The 18,341-nt window shown below is 51.7% G+C and overlaps 1 protein-coding gene and 1 long non-coding RNA gene across 2 annotated transcripts in view; one reads left to right on the top strand and one right to left on the bottom strand.

The window, feature by feature from the left end:
* The window catches only part of TMEM123 (transmembrane protein 123), a 49,034-nt gene extending 33,677 nt beyond the window's left edge, over positions 1-15,357 (top strand). Inside the window, exons 3-5 of the mRNA XM_059371149.1 lie at positions 10,710-10,973; positions 11,928-12,081; positions 13,539-15,357. Coding sequence (XP_059227132.1) covers positions 10,710-10,973; positions 11,928-12,081; positions 13,539-13,563 — 443 coding nt within the window. The 3' untranslated portion in view covers positions 13,564-15,357. The remainder of the gene's footprint in view (positions 1-10,709; positions 10,974-11,927; positions 12,082-13,538) is intronic.
* Positions 14,000-16,573, bottom strand: LOC131998682 (uncharacterized). Its single transcript, XR_009398821.1, has 2 exons — positions 15,473-16,573; positions 14,000-14,406 (listed from the first exon to the last, which is right to left on the bottom strand). It is a non-coding gene; the product is annotated as an uncharacterized LOC131998682 (long non-coding RNA).
* Positions 16,574-18,341: the final 1,768 nt, after the last annotated feature.

Raw genomic sequence — 18,341 nt, forward strand, 5'->3', positions numbered from 1 at the left:
AAACTTGTGTCCGGAAGCACCATCCTGAGCCGCTTTTCTCGGTGGAGTTCTGTCGAAGCCGGGTGGCCTCGGGCCCTTGCTCCAGGGACATGAGAGCACCTAGGTCCGGGAGGCCTCGGGAAGCACGTTTCAGCCATGCAGCCTTCAGTTCTTGCATTTCCTCCCGGGGAAGCCTCTGTAGGAGCTGCGTCCCCTCAGCAGGTCTGAGCCCCAAAGTCTGGGTGAACCTAGACCCCTACCTGCTGTGTGCATCTAAGTGGTGACCTCTGCTCCAAGCATGGCTTCCCCGGAGCCCACACGCTGTGCGACGGCAGGCTCAGTGTCAAAAGGTTGTAAAATTTATATTGTGATTTTCAAAATTTCATCTATGGGTAACTGAAAAGAATCTATTTTTTGATGTTTTAAGAACTGGGTATTTTTTTTAATATTGATTTTAGCTTAAATTCACAGTGGCCAAAATTCATACTCTTTCAATCCTTGAATCATCAGTTCAGGTTCATATGTACCATGTGCTCTTGAAAAGTACATGAGTTCTAGTTGGATAGAAACGTGTGTTGTTAAGTCAAATGTGTTAATGTTCTAAAATCTTCCTGATGTTTTTTTTTTTTTTATCCTGCTCACTCTTTTCCCTCAAGTTGCCAAAATTCCAGCCCCGTGGATTGCTTCTCCCTATTGGGTCTTTCATTTTGCTTATGTTTCTCCTGTCACATATGAAATAGAGCTTCCTCCTGCGCTGACCCTTTTACGAAATGTCCTTTTAAAACCCTTTCCAGCTAGGGGACTTGGATCTTAAAGACTGCTGCCTGCGAACAGTGTCCTCACCGTGTTTTGAAGCGTGATTGGTGACCGTGTGGCAGCTGTACAGTGTGGGGATTTGATGTTTGTTCAGTGAAATGACCACAGCGACTCTGGTCAGCACATGCCACCACTCACAGTGAACAGTTCTCATCGCCGGAGAAACGTCAGCATTGACTCCCGTACCTTTCAGAGACGCAGTATGGAAATCCTAACCGCAGCCCCACGTGTGTGCCCCCCCCCAACCTGGAGTTTATACCGTCTGACCCCTTCATTCATTCTGCCCCCCAGCCCCACCCCTGCATCTTGCAGCCACTAGTGCATCACGTCTGTGAGCTTAATTTTTAAAATTTCACATAGGAGTGAAATCATGCAGCATTTGTCTTTCTCGGACTCATTTCACGTAGCAGAGCACCCTCAGGATTCACACATGTTGTCACAAATGGCAAGACTGGCCTCCGATGGCGGAGGGCTGCTGCATCGCGTGCACACATCGCCTGCACACATCGCCTCTATCCAATCATCAGCCAGGGGCACCCCGTCGCCTCCACACCGTGGCCACGGTCAGTGATGGGGTCGTCAGCATGGCAGTGTGGGTGCGCGTCAAGTTGGTGTTTGGTTATCTTAGGATAAATAACTAGAAATGGAATTTCTGGATCATACCATAGTTCCACATTTAACCTCTTGAGGCATCTCAAAGATTTTGTGCACGAGGGCTCCCCTTTCTCCACATCCTCACCAGCACCTGTCGTTTCTTGTGGTGGTGGTCTTTGCCACTCTGACAGGGGTGAGGTGTATCTCGCCGTGGTTTTGATTCGTGTTCCCCTGATGATGGGTGGTGGTAAGCATTTCTCGTGTGTCTGTTGGCCTCTGTGTCTGTGGGGAATGTCTTTTCAGACCCCCCACCTGTGTTCTTAGCTGGATCGTTTCTTTTCCTTCGCTGTTGAGTTGATAACTTCTTTCTGTATTTTGAATACGAACCCTTATTACACGGCTTGCAGACCTCTTCTCCCACTCACTAGGCTGCCTTTTCGTTTGTTGACCGCTTCCTTTGCTGTGCGGAGGTTTTTTGGTTTGATGTAGTTGCATTTGTTGATTTTCGGGGGCGGGGTATTTCCTTTGCTCTTGGTGTCAAATCAAAACCACAGCTGCGACTAACATCACAGAGCTCATTGCCTGCATTTCGTGCTAGGTGTTGTATGACTTGAGTCTTAACATTTAAGTTAATCAACCTCAAATGAATTTTTATATACAGTAGGAGACAGCGGCTCAGCGTGCCCAGCACCATTTGTGGAAGATACGGTTTTCCTCACTGTGTGCCCTTGAACCCTGTATCATAAATTAACGGGCCGTATGTCCCTGGGTTTATTTCAGGGCAGTCTGTGCTGTTACCCTGATCTATGTGTCAGATTTTACTCCAGTGCCATGCTGCCTGGATTTGTGCAGATTTGTAAAAGAACTTGAAATTACGGAGCACGATGTTTCCAGCATTGCTCTTTTTGTCAAGATCACTTCGGCTCCCGAGGGTGTTTTCTGGTTCCATTCAAATTTCAGGCTTTCCCGTCTGTGAGACGTGCCACTGGAATGCTGATTGGGATTGAGCAGAATTACAGAAAGCTTTGGGTAGCATGGATTTTTAGCAATATTAGTTTTCCAGTACATGAGCACGGCCTGGCTTTCCATCTCACCTTCTTCGTCAGTGTTTTATGGTTTTCAGTATAAAGGTCACTCACTCACCTTCTCGCTTCAGTTCACTCCTGGTGTCTCATTCTTCCTGGTGCAGCTGTAAATACCGTTGTTTCTCGACTCTGCACTCTGCAGGCTCCTTACGAGTGTTCAGAAGGACAACACACTTTTGTATCCTGATGTCTGTTTTCTGCAACTTAACTGAATCCATTTATTCCGTCCATTACTTTGGTGGGATCTTTAGGGCTTTCCGAAGGTAAATACCATATCATCTGCAGATGGGGACAGTTTTGCTTTTTCCTTTCCAATTTGCCTTTCATTTTTCTTGCTGGGCCTGCTAATGCTGTGTTGGAGGGAGGTGGCAAGAGGGGGTGTCCCTGTCTTGCTCCTGAGCCTCTAGGAAAAATTTTCGGTTCTTCCCCATTGAGATGATGTTTGCTCTGCGTCTGTCCTTTGCGGCCTCCGTTATGCTGACGTACATTCCCTCTATAGCTACTTTGTTGGGAGTTTTTATTGTGAATTGATGTTGACTTTTATCAGGTGCATTTTCTGCATTTTTGGGGTGATCATAAGATTCTTAACTCTGATTTTGTTCATGTGGTGGAGGACATGGACTTAGATGCTGAGCGATCTTTGCCTTCCTGGTGTAAATCCCACTTGATTATGACGGAGGATCCTTTAGGCAGATTGATGGACATGGTCTGTTATTACTTGGTTGGGAACGTTTGCATTTATGTTCATCAAGGACGTTGGGGGTTACATTCTTTGCTTATGACATCCTGATCCGCTTTGTTGATCAGGGTAACGCTGGCCTGGTGAGATGTGTTTACAAGTCTTCCCTTCCCGTGTGATTCTGAAAGAGCCGGAGGAAGATGGTTGTTACGAATGGAACTCACCAGCGCAGACGTCTGGTCCCGGACTTCGGTTCCCTGGAGGTTTTTGTTTACTGACTCAGTCTCCTTAGTAGCGACAGGTCTGATCTGTTCAGATCCCTTATTCATGAGTCAGTTTGGAAAGTTATGTTTTTAGGAATGTATCCGTTCTTGTAGGTTGTCAGCTTTGTCGGCATATGGTCGTTCCTAGTAATTCTGTGGTGTCCACTGTAACATCTCTGTGATTTCTGATTCTATTCCAGTCCTTTTCTTCTCAGGGGTTCTAGCTACAGGTTTGTCAATTTGGATCATCCCTTCCAAGAAACATCTTTGTATTTCATCGATCTTTTCAGTCTCCGTCATTTCTGTGCCCACCGGGATCCTTCCACCAGCCTGGGGCTTTGTCTTGTCTCTAGTCGCTTGACGTATGAAGTGAGGTTGTTTGAGGTGTTTCTTGTCTCTTGAGGTAACATTTATCTCTGTCAGCTTTTTTCCTAGAGCTGCTTTTGCTGATTCCTGTGATTTGTGGTGTGTTGTACTTGGATTTGCCTCAAGGTGTATTTTGATTTCCCTTTTTGTTTTTCCCTTTGAACCACTGGTTGTTAAACAGCATATTTAAACTTTGCATATTGGTGAATTTCTAGTTTTCTTCTCTTAATTGATTTTTCATTTTATACCATTGTGGTTAGAAAATACACTTGGTATTTTTTTTTCTAATTTAGTAAGACTAGTTTTGTGGCAAGATAATATATATTTTAGAGAGTATCCCATGTGCACTTGAGAATAATGTGTATTTTGTTGCTTTAGGATGGAATGTTCTATGCATGTCTGTGATTATACCACCAAATATATATATTTGATTTCTTTTTTTCTTTTTTTTTTTAAGATTTTATTTATTTATTTGACAGACAGAGATCACAAATAGGCAGAGAGAGAAGGGGAAGCAGGCTCCCTGCTGAGCAGAGAGGCCAATGTGGGGCTCGATCCCAGGACCCTGAGATCATGACCTGAGCCGAAGGCAGAGGCTTAACCCACTGAGCCACCCAGGCGCCTCCTATTTGATTTCTGATACATAGATACCACCAAAATAACTGATGGAATGTATGTCTGGTCTGATGTATTGTTTAAGGTCAGTATTTTTTTTTTACTTTCCTAAAGATCTTTTCTTTAAAGATTTAGTTATTTATCTTAGAGCAAAGAGGGGAGACTGAGAGGGAGAGAGAGAAAGAGAAAGAGAATCTCCAGTAGACTCCCCACATGGACAGCACAGAGCGCAGGGCAGGGCTCAATCCCATAGATAACCCGGAGATCATCACCTGAGCTGAAACCAAGAGTCTGACACTCAGCTGAGCCGCCCAGGTGCCCCCCTAGCGATGGAGCTTAATGCAGGGGTTTTAAAGACCCTGCTATTATTGTTTTCTAGTTCTCCCTTTTGACCTATTACTATTTGCTTTATACATTTCAGTTCTCTGTGTTGGATGCATAAATACATACAAACGTTTTATGCTCTTGCTGGAGTGACTCTTTATTTAATGCCCTTTTTGTGTCTCATTTCATTGTTTGTTTTAAAGTCTATTTTGGGAGCGCCTGGCTGGCTCAGTTGGTAGAGAATGTGACTCTTCTTCTCAGGGTCATGAGTTTAAGCCCCACACTGGATATGGAGCCTACTTTAAAAAGAATACAACAAAGTCTCTTTTGTCTGACGGAAGTACAGCGCTCACGGCCTTCTCGGGGCCTCCTGGGCTCTTTTCTGTCCATTCCTGGGGCTGAAGTCTCGCAGGCCGCGCACCGATGCATAGATGACTCGTTAACTTCCCGTTCCGCCATGCTTTCTTCTGGAGAATGGAGTCCGCTTGCATGGAGAGTAGTTACTGACAGGAATGTCCTCACTGCCATTCTGTTCTGTTCTCTCCCAGCCGCTGTGCTGGGCCTCTGTTCCCCTCTCCGGGTCTTCCTTCGGCCGGCGCTTCTCCCGCCGTGCGCGGAGACCTTTCCTGTCCAACCTGCGCTTCTCCACTGGCTTTGCTCTGCTGCTGCGGCGACCAGGATGCGGGCCAACAGTTCGCGGTTACAGCGGCCTCCTCCAGCGGGTGGCCACCTACGACTCTTCTCCCTCCCCCGGTGTTAGGACTTCGTCACCGTCACCGTAGCTCTTTCATACCGTGCGTCCCTGCATTCACTACCGTGGTCCTGCTTTTAGTGCTTTTGACTTTTAATCTTGTGTGACTTTGTAAGCCACGAACCCACCACCTTCGCAAGAGTAGCTCTGTCTCAGCTATGCCTTTCTTCTTCCGTGTGTTTTCCTGTTACTAACCAGCACCTTTTTGTTTTGGCTTTAAAAGTCCTGTTAACGTTTCTTGCAAGGCTGGTCTGATTGGGACGAAGGACTTGAGCTTTTGCTTTTCTGGAAAATTCTTCATTTCCAAATGACAGCTTTGCCAGATCGAGTATTCTTGGAAGTTTTTTCTTTGCAGGCTTAGAACGTGTTTTGCCACCTCTTCCGGCCCACAGAGCGTCTGCTGGAAACTCTGACCGTCTTGTGGGGCTTCTCTTGTACAGATTCTCTCCTTTATTTAATGCTTCGTGTTTTAATTGGGATGTGTCTTGGCGTGGATCTCTGTGGTTTCCTTTTATTTGGAACTTTGTGTGCATCCTGGACCTGGATGTCTGTGTCCTTCCCCAGGTTAGGAAACTTTTCAGCCACAATTTCTTCAGATTTTTTGCTCCTTTCTTTCTTTCTTCTGGGGCTCCTGTAATGTGAACATACTGCTTTGCTTGACCTTGCCCCGTAAGTCCCTTAAGCTCTTTTCACTTTTATTCATTCTTTTATCCTTTTGCTTCTGCGACTGGGTGAGTCCTGCTCATCTTTTCTTCTGCGGAAACCAGCTGGCTGTGGGGCCCCTCTGGTGCTTTTCCAGCCCGCTGCTGTGTTCTCCAGCAATGTGGCTTCTCCGTGGGACTTTGCTTTCTTTCCCCGTCGAAGTCCCCACTGTGTTCCTCCATTCCTCTCGCTTTGACCATTATTTTTAACCCTTTATCAGGTAAATTATTTCCATTTCATTAAGAACTTTTTCTGAGGTTCTTGTGGTTTACTTTGGACTGTGTTCCTATTTCTTCATTACCTGTTAGCTCACACAGATGAAGCAGGTGTCTCTCATCTTGAAGGGGTGGTTTCAGGTAGCAGATGAACCTTACCACTCAGTCCTACCCTGGCTCGTCTTTCAGAACTTTGCGATCATGAAGCGTCCTTTTATTTCTCATGGCTCCTAGGAGCCGAGGCTGCGCCAAGCCCGTCCGTGGGCGCGCAGTCCCAGAACCAAGGCTCAGGCGGATCGTAAGCCACACACTCAGGCGGCAGCCCTGGAAGCAGCCGGACACACGGGGACTGACGCGCACGTCCTGCTGGGCACCAGCCAGGTGAGCTGGAGGCGTCCGCTGCGCAGCGCTTTAAAACATGCAGCGGCCAGGCAAGTGTTCAAGCTCCTTTCCATGAGACGCCAGTGACCTGGAGGGAGGCAGGCAGAGCGTGAAGGTGCTTCAGCCCGAGGGAATGGGCGTCCTTCACGGGAGGACGAGGCGTGTTTCAGTCTGCCGTGTATCCCGTGCCCTGGCGAGGCATTTGGCCTGGAGCTGCCTTCCCAGGCGTTACAGTCCGTGGGACCCAGGAACGCAGACCCCGGCCACCAGAGCCAGGCCAGCAAGGAGGGTGGGCCGCGGGCTCTTGTCCTGGAGATACGGGGGGCTGGAGTGAGGCAGAGGGCGAGACCATCTCTGCCCAAGAGAGGACCCATCGGCCCCCCGATGTGTGTGGAAGTGCATGCCTGCCATTTGGGCCGACACCGGCAGATGAGCAGGGGAGCCTCTTTGACATCGAGTCTGGGCATCTGTCAATCGGCTGCCTCCGTGCTTGTCCCTGGGCGAGCGACACTGAGTAAGCGAACCCCTTAAAGGTGTCTGGGGGTGTGGTGGGACTGAGCCCTGCTGGTTTTCAAGGCCAGAGCGCCTCTGGGCTCAGCTCCCCGGGCAGGTGTGCAGGGTGGGGCACCCGATGTGTGGTTCGGGGAGAGGGTTGCGAGTTCTCTTGTGATGGGGTGCACTGTGCCAGGCGGGGAGGGGAGGCGCAGCAAGCTCGGGTCTCAGCCTCTCCCCCCCACCCCCCGCCCCGTGCCCTGCAGCTCGTCTCTGCTCCACATGGAGGAGCTGCTTTCCTAGTTGTGGGGATTTTCCAGAGGAAGTTGTTCTGTGGGTCCGTGCGGATTTGGTGTACGCGGGAGGAGGTGACGGGCTCTGCTGGAGCCGGAACCTCTGCCTGTTCCCCGCTCGGTTACTGGCTGGTGGTAACCTCTGTGCTTCCACTGTCCGCACCGGTCAAGTTCGGGTCTCCTGTGAACGCGCAGCTCCGGGCTGCTTTCTTCCCTCTCATCTGCATCTTGGCGGCGGCCGTTCTGTGCGTTTCCCATGCAGTCGGCGTGCTGCCTGGGCTGGGCCTTGAACGGAGCAGAGCTTCACGAGGCTGAGGGAGCACCATGGGCCCAGGAAGGAGCAGGAGCGAAGCACAGAGATGGGAGCCCGCGAGGGGAAGGCGCGGAGGGTCCTGCTGGGAAGCCGGGACCTGCCCTCTGGTCGCTGGACGGGTCCAGCGAGTCCCACTGGCCTGTGTGCAGTTCAGTGAAAATGCAGCAGGAGTTCGTGCAGTTGGTAACCTGCTACATCTGTTGAAAAGTAAAGCAAGATACAATAATTTGGGGGGGCGCGTAGGTGGCTCAGTCGGTTAAGCTTCTGACTTGATTTCAGCTCAGGTCATGATCTCAGGGTCCTGGGATCGAGTCTTGCGACAGGCTCCACGTGGAGCAGGACGTCTGCTTGGGATTCTGTCCCTCCTTCCCCTTCTGTCCCTCCCCCCCACATTGGTCTCTCGCTCTCTCAACAGTATGCATTAATTTTTATTAAATAATACAACGAAGAGGTCCAAAAAATGGAAAGCAGACATTTGATGAGAAGGGAGATGAAAGTGGAACAACGCAAGTGCGCCGTTCACGCAGAGCCTGGACCGCGCGCTCCTAGCATCCTCTGTGCGTGTGCGGGCCGGGGGCCGGGAGTGCGTTCTGGGCCACGCACGGTGAGAAGCGCCAGGATGAGGGGTTTTGAGCAGCAGGAGACGGAAATGACCGTTCTTGCCGATGCCCTTGTCACTGTGATCCGTGCCCTTTCTGTCCTTAGCGGGGGCGACATGTGTGCAAACAGCAGCATGGGCACGGCCTCGGGCAAGAGCAGGGACGCGGGGCTCCGAGCCCTGCTCAGCTGTGTCCCACACGGCACTGGGGCAAACAGACCATCCCGGGTACCCGAGACCTTAGTTTTTTTTTTTTTCCACTTTTTAAAAAATATTTTTATTTATTTAAGTTCAATTAGCCAACATATAGCACATCATTAGTTTTTGAGACTAGTATTCAGTGATTCATTAGTTGCGTGTAACCCCTAGTGCTCAGCACATCACCCACCGCCCTTAATCCCATCACCCAGTTACTCCATCTCTCCGCCTTCTCCCTCCAGCAACCCTGTTTGTCTCCGAGACCTTATTCACACACTTAAGTTTCTGTGTTAATGGATACAGCTGGTTTCCCTTCTGGAATTTCAATTTTGAACGTAGGAACTGAGCAGCCTCAGACACATTGCGGCCCTGACCGCAGTCGCCGGGCTGCGTGACCCGCACCCACGCCTCGCTCTGACACCCCCGCACCGTGCAGGGCCTCCCAGGAGGGATGGGGAGGGGCACTCGTACCCCAGGCGAGCGCGTCACTTTCGTGGGCCTGAGCGCTGACCTCGGCGGGAGCTTCCTGATCGGTTCACGCGTCCACACGTCGGAGGCGGTTTTATACACTTGCCTGCCTGTTTTCTCCGTGTGTGGGAATGGTGAGCTTGTTTCTCTAACGCACTTGGGTTTTCATTATTTGGGTAAACCTACCACAGCTCCTGCTGCTACCCCCGTGCCTCTGTCCAGTATCTCTGAAGAACGTCTCCCTGCAGAGTGGGGGCCCGGGCGTGTGTGTGTTAGTGTGAATGTGTGCACGCTGCATCCAAAAGCAGCCCATGTTGCTTCACCGTGCACAGATCGTTCTGAAGATGCCGTGTCCACACCACACGGCTTCCATGTTCTGTCCCACCGCAGCGGCGCACGCACAAGTGTGAAAGAGGGAAGGTTGCCGATGTGAAGCGCCGTCTCTCTAGAGTGAGCATCCGGATTCAGGCTTTGCCGCTTGTGTCCGCTCTGCGCAGTAACTACAGCACTGACGTAGTCTTTTGGCCTTTTGAAAAAACTAGATAACTCTCTGTGGTGACACCACACAGTAGGGACCCGAAGCTAAGAAAACATATTAGAAACCTGAAGAGTAAAAGCTGAGACAAATAAGCAGCTGTACAGCTCAAGTCCAGGGCCGGAGGCGCCCGTGGCTCCTCCACGGAGGACCTGGAGGCTCCTCCTCCGGCCACAGAGGGGTAGGCCATGGTGCTACAGGGAAGGTACCGTGGGAAGCGAGCTGGCTTTTGGGCACGGCCTCGCTCCGACGTACACACAGGGCCAAGAGGAAGCCGTTTTCCAAATGGGAAACGAGGAATTTTCTTAGGTATTTCGGGGAGTAGTGACAGGCGCCTTTGCATGAAAACCTGTACGTCAGGTTCAGGTGTTTGGAGTCGTGAAGCCTCCAGAGACTGAGGGAGAAGATTTCCAAGGAGCCGCACTGGCACCAGCCGGTGACGTCCCGGCGCACGGCGGGAAGTAGCCCTGACCTTCCCCACCACAGCCCGTGCAGGGGCTTAACGCGCAGCTCACGCTCGCTTGCCCAAAGCACCAGGGAAGGAGGTGGTGCAGAATCAGCGCCATGAACACCCTTCCTCCGTCCATCCACCCGCTTGCTGAACACCCTTCCTCCGTCCGTCTGTCCGCCCACTTGCTGAACACCCTTCCTCCGTCCGTCGGTCCGCTTGCTGAACACCCTTCCTCCGTCCGTCGGTCCATTTGCTGAACACCCTTCCTCCGTCCATCCGTCTGCCCGCTTGCCTGCTACTTGTGGCAGGACAGCGGGAAGAGGTGGTGACAGATGGTTACGGCACAGGCCTTACCCTGCAGGGACGCAGTCCTCTGTATTATTTCCAGTCTCCGAGCTCCCAGCTTCAAGGCAGCACAGGCTGGGACCCCGCAGGGTCTCTTCACACCTGTGACACTGGGCCGTTGCACCTGTGGCTTCAGGAGGCAGAGGTGGGGGGCTCGGCATCTCCGTGCAGCTGGGTCCCCCACAATGTGGGTCCCGATTCCCTAAGCCTCTGCACCACAGCTAACATCTTACCATCGTCTTGCAGAAAATGTCACCACTGTGACCTCCAACCACACGAGCCAGCCCACCAGCACCTTGAGACCGTCGACAACGCCACGGTCTTCAGTTGCCAAGACAGAGGCGGTCACCGCCTTGACATCCACAGCAACAGCTCGAATCACCACACCTGTGGACTCCAACAGGACTCACACCAGCTTGGTTTCCCAGAACACAACCCAGACAACGCCAACCTCAGTGACCGCCCCAGCCCACAACAATTCGGTCACGTCCATTTCTTCCTCCGTGACACGTACGTATCAAAGCTGCCCCCGGCCCCCGTGTCTGCGGAGCGTGGTGGTCCCGTGCCGTGTTCCTGTCATCCGCCCTCCTGCGAAGCGTGAGCGCGGACAGGGCTGTCCTGTTGCACACGCCGGAGGCATCAGTCCTGCTGGGCCCAGCCCAGTGGATGAGACGTTTCTGACTTCACCAGGCTGTATGACGACAGTGGGGGGGAGGGGACACATCCTAACAGGGAACGGTCATTATGTGACTTGAAAACATGTCCTGCCTGGGCCTCCGGGTCCCTCGATACAGACCAGAAGCAGGTAGCAGCGGCGCCGGGCTCTCCGGTCCCGCCACGGTTCCCGTGCTTCCAGCTCAGCTCCGCCGTCAGGCCCTCCAGGTCATCCCGGGGCAATCCCTGCGGTCAGCCGGCACTGTTTATGAAAATGCCTGGGAAACCATGAATGCAGAACCTAACTGTGACCTTCACGGACGCAGAGTGTGGCCGTGCCAAGCGGCTCGTGACGCCTCGAGCTCTCTGGCCTCCACTCGGCAGCGTTCTCGCTAGTCCACGTTCTCAAGTTGGTTGCTCTGTCTCAAGGGCCTTTGGGGTGATAAAGCCAAAATAGTCAAGTCCCCAGTTTATGCAGAAGGAGTTCTGGTCAGAACCACGAAGACTGGATCCAGCCGCAGGATCCCCGCTGTGGTGTCCGTGGTTCAGGCAGACTCTTACGGGCACCAATAAGGAACCCAGTTCCCCCCCCTGGGGTTGCGGTGGAAGGTCGGGGTCCAAGAGCACAAAAACCCTCAGATGCAGGGACGGGCAGGAGCCGGGAGATGCTGCATCGGCTGGAAGCACCCGGAGCCCAGCCGTCACCCAGCGCAGAGTGGGCTTTCGGCTTCTCTTAGAAGTTCACCGTGGCAGTTTATTTTAACAGGGTTGTTTAAAAGCTACTAAAGCCTGTCTTTTGTTTTCTTCTAGTCACACCAACTATTAATTCTACCGGAAACCCAGGATCAAAATTCGACATTGGCAGCTTCCTGGGCGGTATCGTGTTGACGCTGGGAGTCCTGTCGCTTCTCTATGTCGGATGCAGGACGTACTATTCGAGACGAGGCATTCGCTACAGAACCATGTGAGTCTGGGTCAGAACTTGTTTCTCTATTTCCTTAAATACCACAGCCAAATGCTAGAGCAGGGCCCAGGGCTAGGAATCACATTCCAATTAACCCTGTGCCCAAAGGTCATTGGCGACGTGCACATTATAAACGGACGCCCATTCCCTTGCCGAGGAAGAAGTACTCAAACCCTTCGTCCCTCGGGCCTGCAGGCATCGGACCGGCTGTGTGGGGCACTTCCGCGGCACGGAGGCACGGCCCCGCTAGAAACAGGGTTTGAAAGAAATCCTAACAGTGTCATTTTCTCTGTTAACTCGGGATAGTGAGTGAGCGGATGTCACCTGACCAGCAAGGCCCCCTCGGGGGACGTCAAGTGCCCCTTCTGTAGGCCTGGAGCTGTGGGGGGGGGGGGGGTCACCTCCTCGCTACTCTAGTTCTCTGAAGTCCTTTCTGGGCTGATTCTTACTGGGGTGCGGGAACTGATCGTTAGCACAGACCCCCAAGGACACACACGCGTCCCGCACAGTCTCTGTGCTTCTGCTGGGTGTGGAGCTGACGAGACAGACACACACAACGGGTCACCTGACGCCAGGTGCCCTGAGGCCTGGAGCCACGGGCACGCATCTTGAGTTCCCAGGACACAGGAGAGCATAAAAGGGCCTCCCAGGTTGACCACTGAACCAAGAGACACGAGGCTTTGGCAAAGTTGGGGTGTTTTGCCTGCACATCTGGAACTCTAGATCACCCCAGGGAGGAAACAGACTGGACTCAGCATGTTGGATACCTCTGTTTCTATAAGAATTTATCTCGTGCTTTTGGTGTATTTCCCCAGTTAAAACAGAAGTTACATTCTGAGTAAATCCAGTGCCACAAGTGTTTTCCAGCGCTGCTGTTTATTGACGGAGGGGAGGCTACAGAGCACTAAAGCGGCTGAACCAGGTCCCTTCAGCTTCTCTGAGCTCCGTTCCTGCCTGGGGGGCCCCTGCAGCACGCGTGCTCCCCACGCACCCTGCCCTGCAGGCCCCGGGAAGAATGCGGATGGGGCAGACACACTGCTCTGAAGCTCGGGTGCGCGCTAGTCTGGGGGGTGCAAAGGAAGGTGCGGCTCCGAAGCTGGGAGGTTCCAGGCACGGCAGCGTCTTCTGTCCCAGGCGGGGGCGGCGCTAAGCCTTGGGTGCTGGGCCCGCAGAGAGCAGCACTCACCTGGGCCGTCCCGCGGGTCCTCGGCCGGCTGCCTGCATGAGATACAGGGTCGCTCGCACCGCACCTCTCACGGAGGAAATGTTCAAGGGCTTGTGGGTGCTTGGCTGGGAAGCGCAGAGCAGAGGCCAAGAGGAAGTGCGCCCAGCTCCTCCGGTTGTGTGGTGGGCGTGATACGTAAGCAAGGTTTTTCTGTAAAGGCCAGTGTTGATCCCAGAGCTTGAAATTATTAATCTGAAAATACAAAACGGTTTCAACTTCTCATGTCTTACAGTGACGAACACGACGCCATCATTTAAGGAAAGGCAAGGACCCACGGCAAGAAGATTGGGAACAGCCCTCACTTGTGGCGATGGCCACGCATCTGCTATACACCATATTGTGAAAAGGGTCTGGGTTTCTACATGTGTGTCTGAAACAGGTAGTTAACGTTGACTAATAGAGACAAGTCCTCCCCTTCAGCGTAGCCCTGGTCACCCTAAGGTGTGACTAACGACCTCCTCCCCAAAGGGCACCCACCCCCTTCGGGCCTTGGGATTTTTACACTGACGCCACGGAGCAAACACAGGGAAGCCGCAGCTCTTCCAGCTCAGTACTCGGGTTTTGAAACCAACGGCACTGCCCCAGCCCCCACTCAAAACTAGACGCATCGACAGGCCTCGGCCCCGCCAGGGAGCCCATTCCTCCTGCGGCCTCCTCTGGGCTCCAGGTGGTTGGTGTAGGTCAGGGGAATTGCAGTGTTGACCAAGGGTTTAAAGCTGCTGTGAGAACAGTGGCCTTGCTGGAAACTGCACAGCTGCTTCCTGGATCGGGACCCTGTAATGCAGTGGGAAACCACCCCACAACGGCTCACGGCTGTGTTACCACCCCAGGAGGGCGCCCCTCCCCTACAGCAGGATGATGCTGCATTCTTGTGCACTGCTGATTTTACTCCGATTTGGGGAAATTAGTATACTAAAAAAAACCTTTGTACTGGGATTAGAGTCTTCAGTTTTTAAAAACAGAAACTTACGAGTCCTGAGGCCCCTCATCTCCCGTGGAGGGCACCCAGCTCTGTGCTGCTGACAACAGTGTCCATCCACGGAGGTCCAAGGGTTCGGCTTTATGGTTTAGATTACAGCAGCGAAAACTCAGGGTCAAGTCTGACAAAAAGAAAGAAAAGAAAAAGTATTTAGTCCACCTAAGTGACCACCCAGGCTAGGCTGTACTTCATTAAAATGGCATTTCTGTTTCTGCTAATTCAGAAATAGCTTAGATGTCCAAATGACCCTGCGTCTACACCGAACAGGGTTTAAATGTAACTTGGGACCAGCTTTTGGCTTTCAGAGAATACCATGAATTTCATATGAAAGCGCCATTTCTACTCTGCATCATGGTCCATGGACGTGAGGACCAGGGGACAGGGCGGGTCTGCGAGACACACACTGCGGCAGGAAGCCACGGAAGCACGGGGCAGCCCCGGCTGCAGAGAGGGGGGCTGTGGTCGTGACCGGACAGCGCCGCCAGCTCTCGCTGTGAAATCCACTCATGCTTCGAGTACATGCTTTCGTCTGGAGTCCCACGAGGGCCTTTCCAGGTGTCCGTTTCCTGCGTGCTTCCCACTTCAGGGCTTGGGGTTTGTCAGAACCTGGAAGCCGGGCCTGACTCTGCCTGTTAGAAGAAATGCCGTTAAATGCCTTTCCAGCTGCCTTTGGGTCTAAAAACGGTCTTCTGTGTCGGGAAGCTGGAGCACGGCTCCCTCCGGCCCCCGTGCGGAAACGGGGAGTTGGAGGCAGCACCACGGCTCCCATGTGGCCCCCACGTTCTAAGCCTAAATTCCTGTCCTCAGTGTGTTTGCTTCCGCAGATGCGCACTTCTGTTTGCTTCCTTGAGAATGTATCCACTCGACGAGCTGGTAGAATCCAATCTGGACTTTGGGTATTTCAAACCATGAGCATTTCCCCCACAGATAAGAGCTGGCAGTAGGAATTTTGTATTTTTCAGGAGACAAACTTAAAGCAGTTTCTTTTTCTCTTTTTATGGTAATAACCAACTTTTGGTATTTCACTGTTACTGAGATCTATTTTTAGAATAAAATTTTGTTCTTCATTTAAGAGCTTTTTGTGTGTGGTTTTGCTTCGTTTCCTCAAACTCCAGAGAAATGAAAAGCCCCAAGTAAAGAGGCCTCACTGTAGGGGCCCAGCGACACAGAAGTGTCAGCAGGCTCACCTGAAACCCTGGGAGCAGCACAAATTGCGTCAGGGCCACCCCAGACTCCCGGAACCCCAACATTTGACAAGCCGGGCTCAGGACGCTCTGTTCACGCTGCTTCCTGCTTCTGCTGGGAAGAATTAGAAGAACAGGTACGTTCATGTGAGAAACCTCCACCAGCGACACATCCCTCAATGTACAGACCCGCACACAGGACGGAGGGTGGCCTTGACCGCTAGGAACCAGAGACTGAAGTGGGGGGCTTGCAACAAGCAGCACTTGGTCTGGAGAGGGCAGAGGATGTCCCACCTGCAGAAGCAGGGCCGCGGAGGGAGGCTGTCTCCACTGGGACCCACTGCAGCTCCGCCTTGTTCCCAGCCTCAGGAGAACCTGACCTGCACCGGAGCCGGGGCTGAGCCGGTCTGGCAGTCACAGCCCAGCCACAGCGGAGACCAAGTCCACGAGAAACAGATTCAACAGACCAGTGAGGAGTAAAAGTACTCTCTCGGCCCAGCGTGGGGCTGAACTCATGATGTTCTGAGATCAGGAGTCACAGGCTCTACTGACGCAGACAGTGGGGGACCTCCCCCACCTGAAACTCATTTTAAAAAGCCAGCATTGGGGCGCCTGGGTGGCTCAGTGGGTTAAGCCTCTGCCTTTGGCTCATGGTCTCAGGGTCCTGGGATCGAGCCCTGCATCAGCCTCTCTGCTCAGCAGGGAACCTCCTTCCCTGCTCCCCGCCTGCCTCTTTGCCCACTTACGATCTCTGTCAAATAAATAAAATCTTAAAAAACAAAACAAAACAGCATTACCATAATACCGAAGCCAGAAAGGGAGAAACCAGAGGGGCACCTGGGTGGCTCAGTGGGTTAAAAGCCTCTGCCTTCAGCTCAGGTCATGATCCCAAACTCCTGGGATTGAGACCCGCATTGGGCTCTCTGCTCAGCAGGAAGCCTGCTTTCCTCTCTCCCTCTCTCTGCCTACTTGTGATCTCTCTGTCAAATAAAATCTTGAAAAAAAAAAAAAAAAGAGAGAGAGAAACCAGAAAACTTGAAGGTAAATCCCCCAAATACAAATGCCAGCATTTTTTCCTACTGACAGAAGCCAGCCCATGCACAGGCTCACTTACCAGACTCCTCGGGGATCCGTCCCTGGGATGCAGGGATGGTCTGGGGCGCAGATGAATCCGTGGTACACAGCACTAACGGACTGCGATCATTCCGTCCTGGTTCTTGGAGACACAAAAGCATCTGACAAAATTCAACATGTGTTCATGATAAAACCTTAGGGGAGCGGTGTCATTCCATAGAGTGATGTCCCTGTAGGACAGGCCTCCAGCGGCCCTCAGAATCTGCAGATCAGGGTCCCAAGGGAGGTGGAGTGACCACGACCACACACCAGAAGTCCAAGTGTGGCAGTCTCTCGGCACACAACATGTTTCATAAACAGAAAATCCCAAAGACTCCACCAAAACCTGGTAGAGCGGATGCATAAACTCAATGAAGCTGAGGACACAAAATCACCATTCCAAGAACAGCGACATTTCTACACACAGACAACAAAAGTATCTGAAAAATAAAGATCCCATTTACAACAGCATCAGAAACAAAATACTCAGGGTTATATGTCAATGTTGAAGAGCTCTACCCTGAAAACCACCAGACACTGGTGAGAGATGCCGAAAATATTAAAGAGAGCGAAGGCATCCTGTGTTCATGGACTGGTCCGTTTACACTAACAAAGCCCATAATGTATCGTCCTCTGAAAGCTGGTACCCATCCTACCTTCCCAACCTTGTTTCCCATTACTCACCTTCATTTTCCAAAAATGCCTCATGCATTTGTCTTTCTTCATATTTCCCCCTCTGCCTGGAAAGTGCTTACCAACAGCTCCGTTCTCCAGCTCTGCACACTCTAGTCCCACTTAATCCCCAATGCCCGCCTGCACACACGTGCATCAACGGAACAGAACAGAGAGCCCGGAAATGGACCCTCAGCTCTACGGTCAACTAATTTTCGACAAACCAGGAAAGAATGTCCAATGGAAAAAAGACAGTCTCTTCAACAAATGGTGCTGGGGAACACAGGACAGCCACAGGCAGAAGAATGAAACTGGACCATTTCCTTGCACCACACACGAGAATAGACTCAAAATGGATGAAAGACCTCAATGTGAGACAGGAATCCATCACGGTCCTAGAGAACACAGGCAGCAACCTCTTCGACCTCAGCCACAGCAACTTCTTCCTAGAAACTTCGCCAAAGGCAAGGGAACAAGGGCCAAAATGAACTATCGGGACTTCATCGAGGTAGAAAGCCTCTGCACAGCAAAGGAAACAGTCATGAAAACGAAAAAATAACTAACTGAGTAGGAGAAGATATTCTCAAATGACATATCAGATAAAGGGCTAGAATCCAAAATCCGTAAAGATTTTATAAAACTCAACCCCCCCACAAAATGAATAATCCAATTAAAAAATGAGCAGAGGACATTTTCCCAAAGACGACATCCAGTTGGCCAACAGACACATGAAAAACTGCTCCACATCACCGGGCATCAGGGAAATACAAATCAAAACCACAATGAGATCCCACCTCACACCAGTCAGAATGGCTAAAATCAACAAGTCAGGAAACGACAGATGTTGGCAAAGATGCCAACGGTTGGTGGGAATGCAAGCTGGTGCAGCCACTCTAGAAAAGAGCATGAAGGTTCCTCAAAAAGTTGAAAATAGAACTGCCCTATGATCCAGCAATCGCACTACTGGGCATTTACCTAAAGAATAGAAAAATACTAATTCAAAAGTGTGCACCCCAAAGTCTACAGCAGCATTTTCAACAAGATCTAAATTATGGAGAGCGCCCGGATGTCCAGCGACAGCAAAGTG

The sequence above is a fragment of the Mustela nigripes genome, chromosome 1 (assembly GCF_022355385.1).
Source record: "Mustela nigripes isolate SB6536 chromosome 1, MUSNIG.SB6536, whole genome shotgun sequence".
NCBI classification, from domain to species: Eukaryota; Metazoa; Chordata; class Mammalia; order Carnivora; family Mustelidae; genus Mustela; species Mustela nigripes.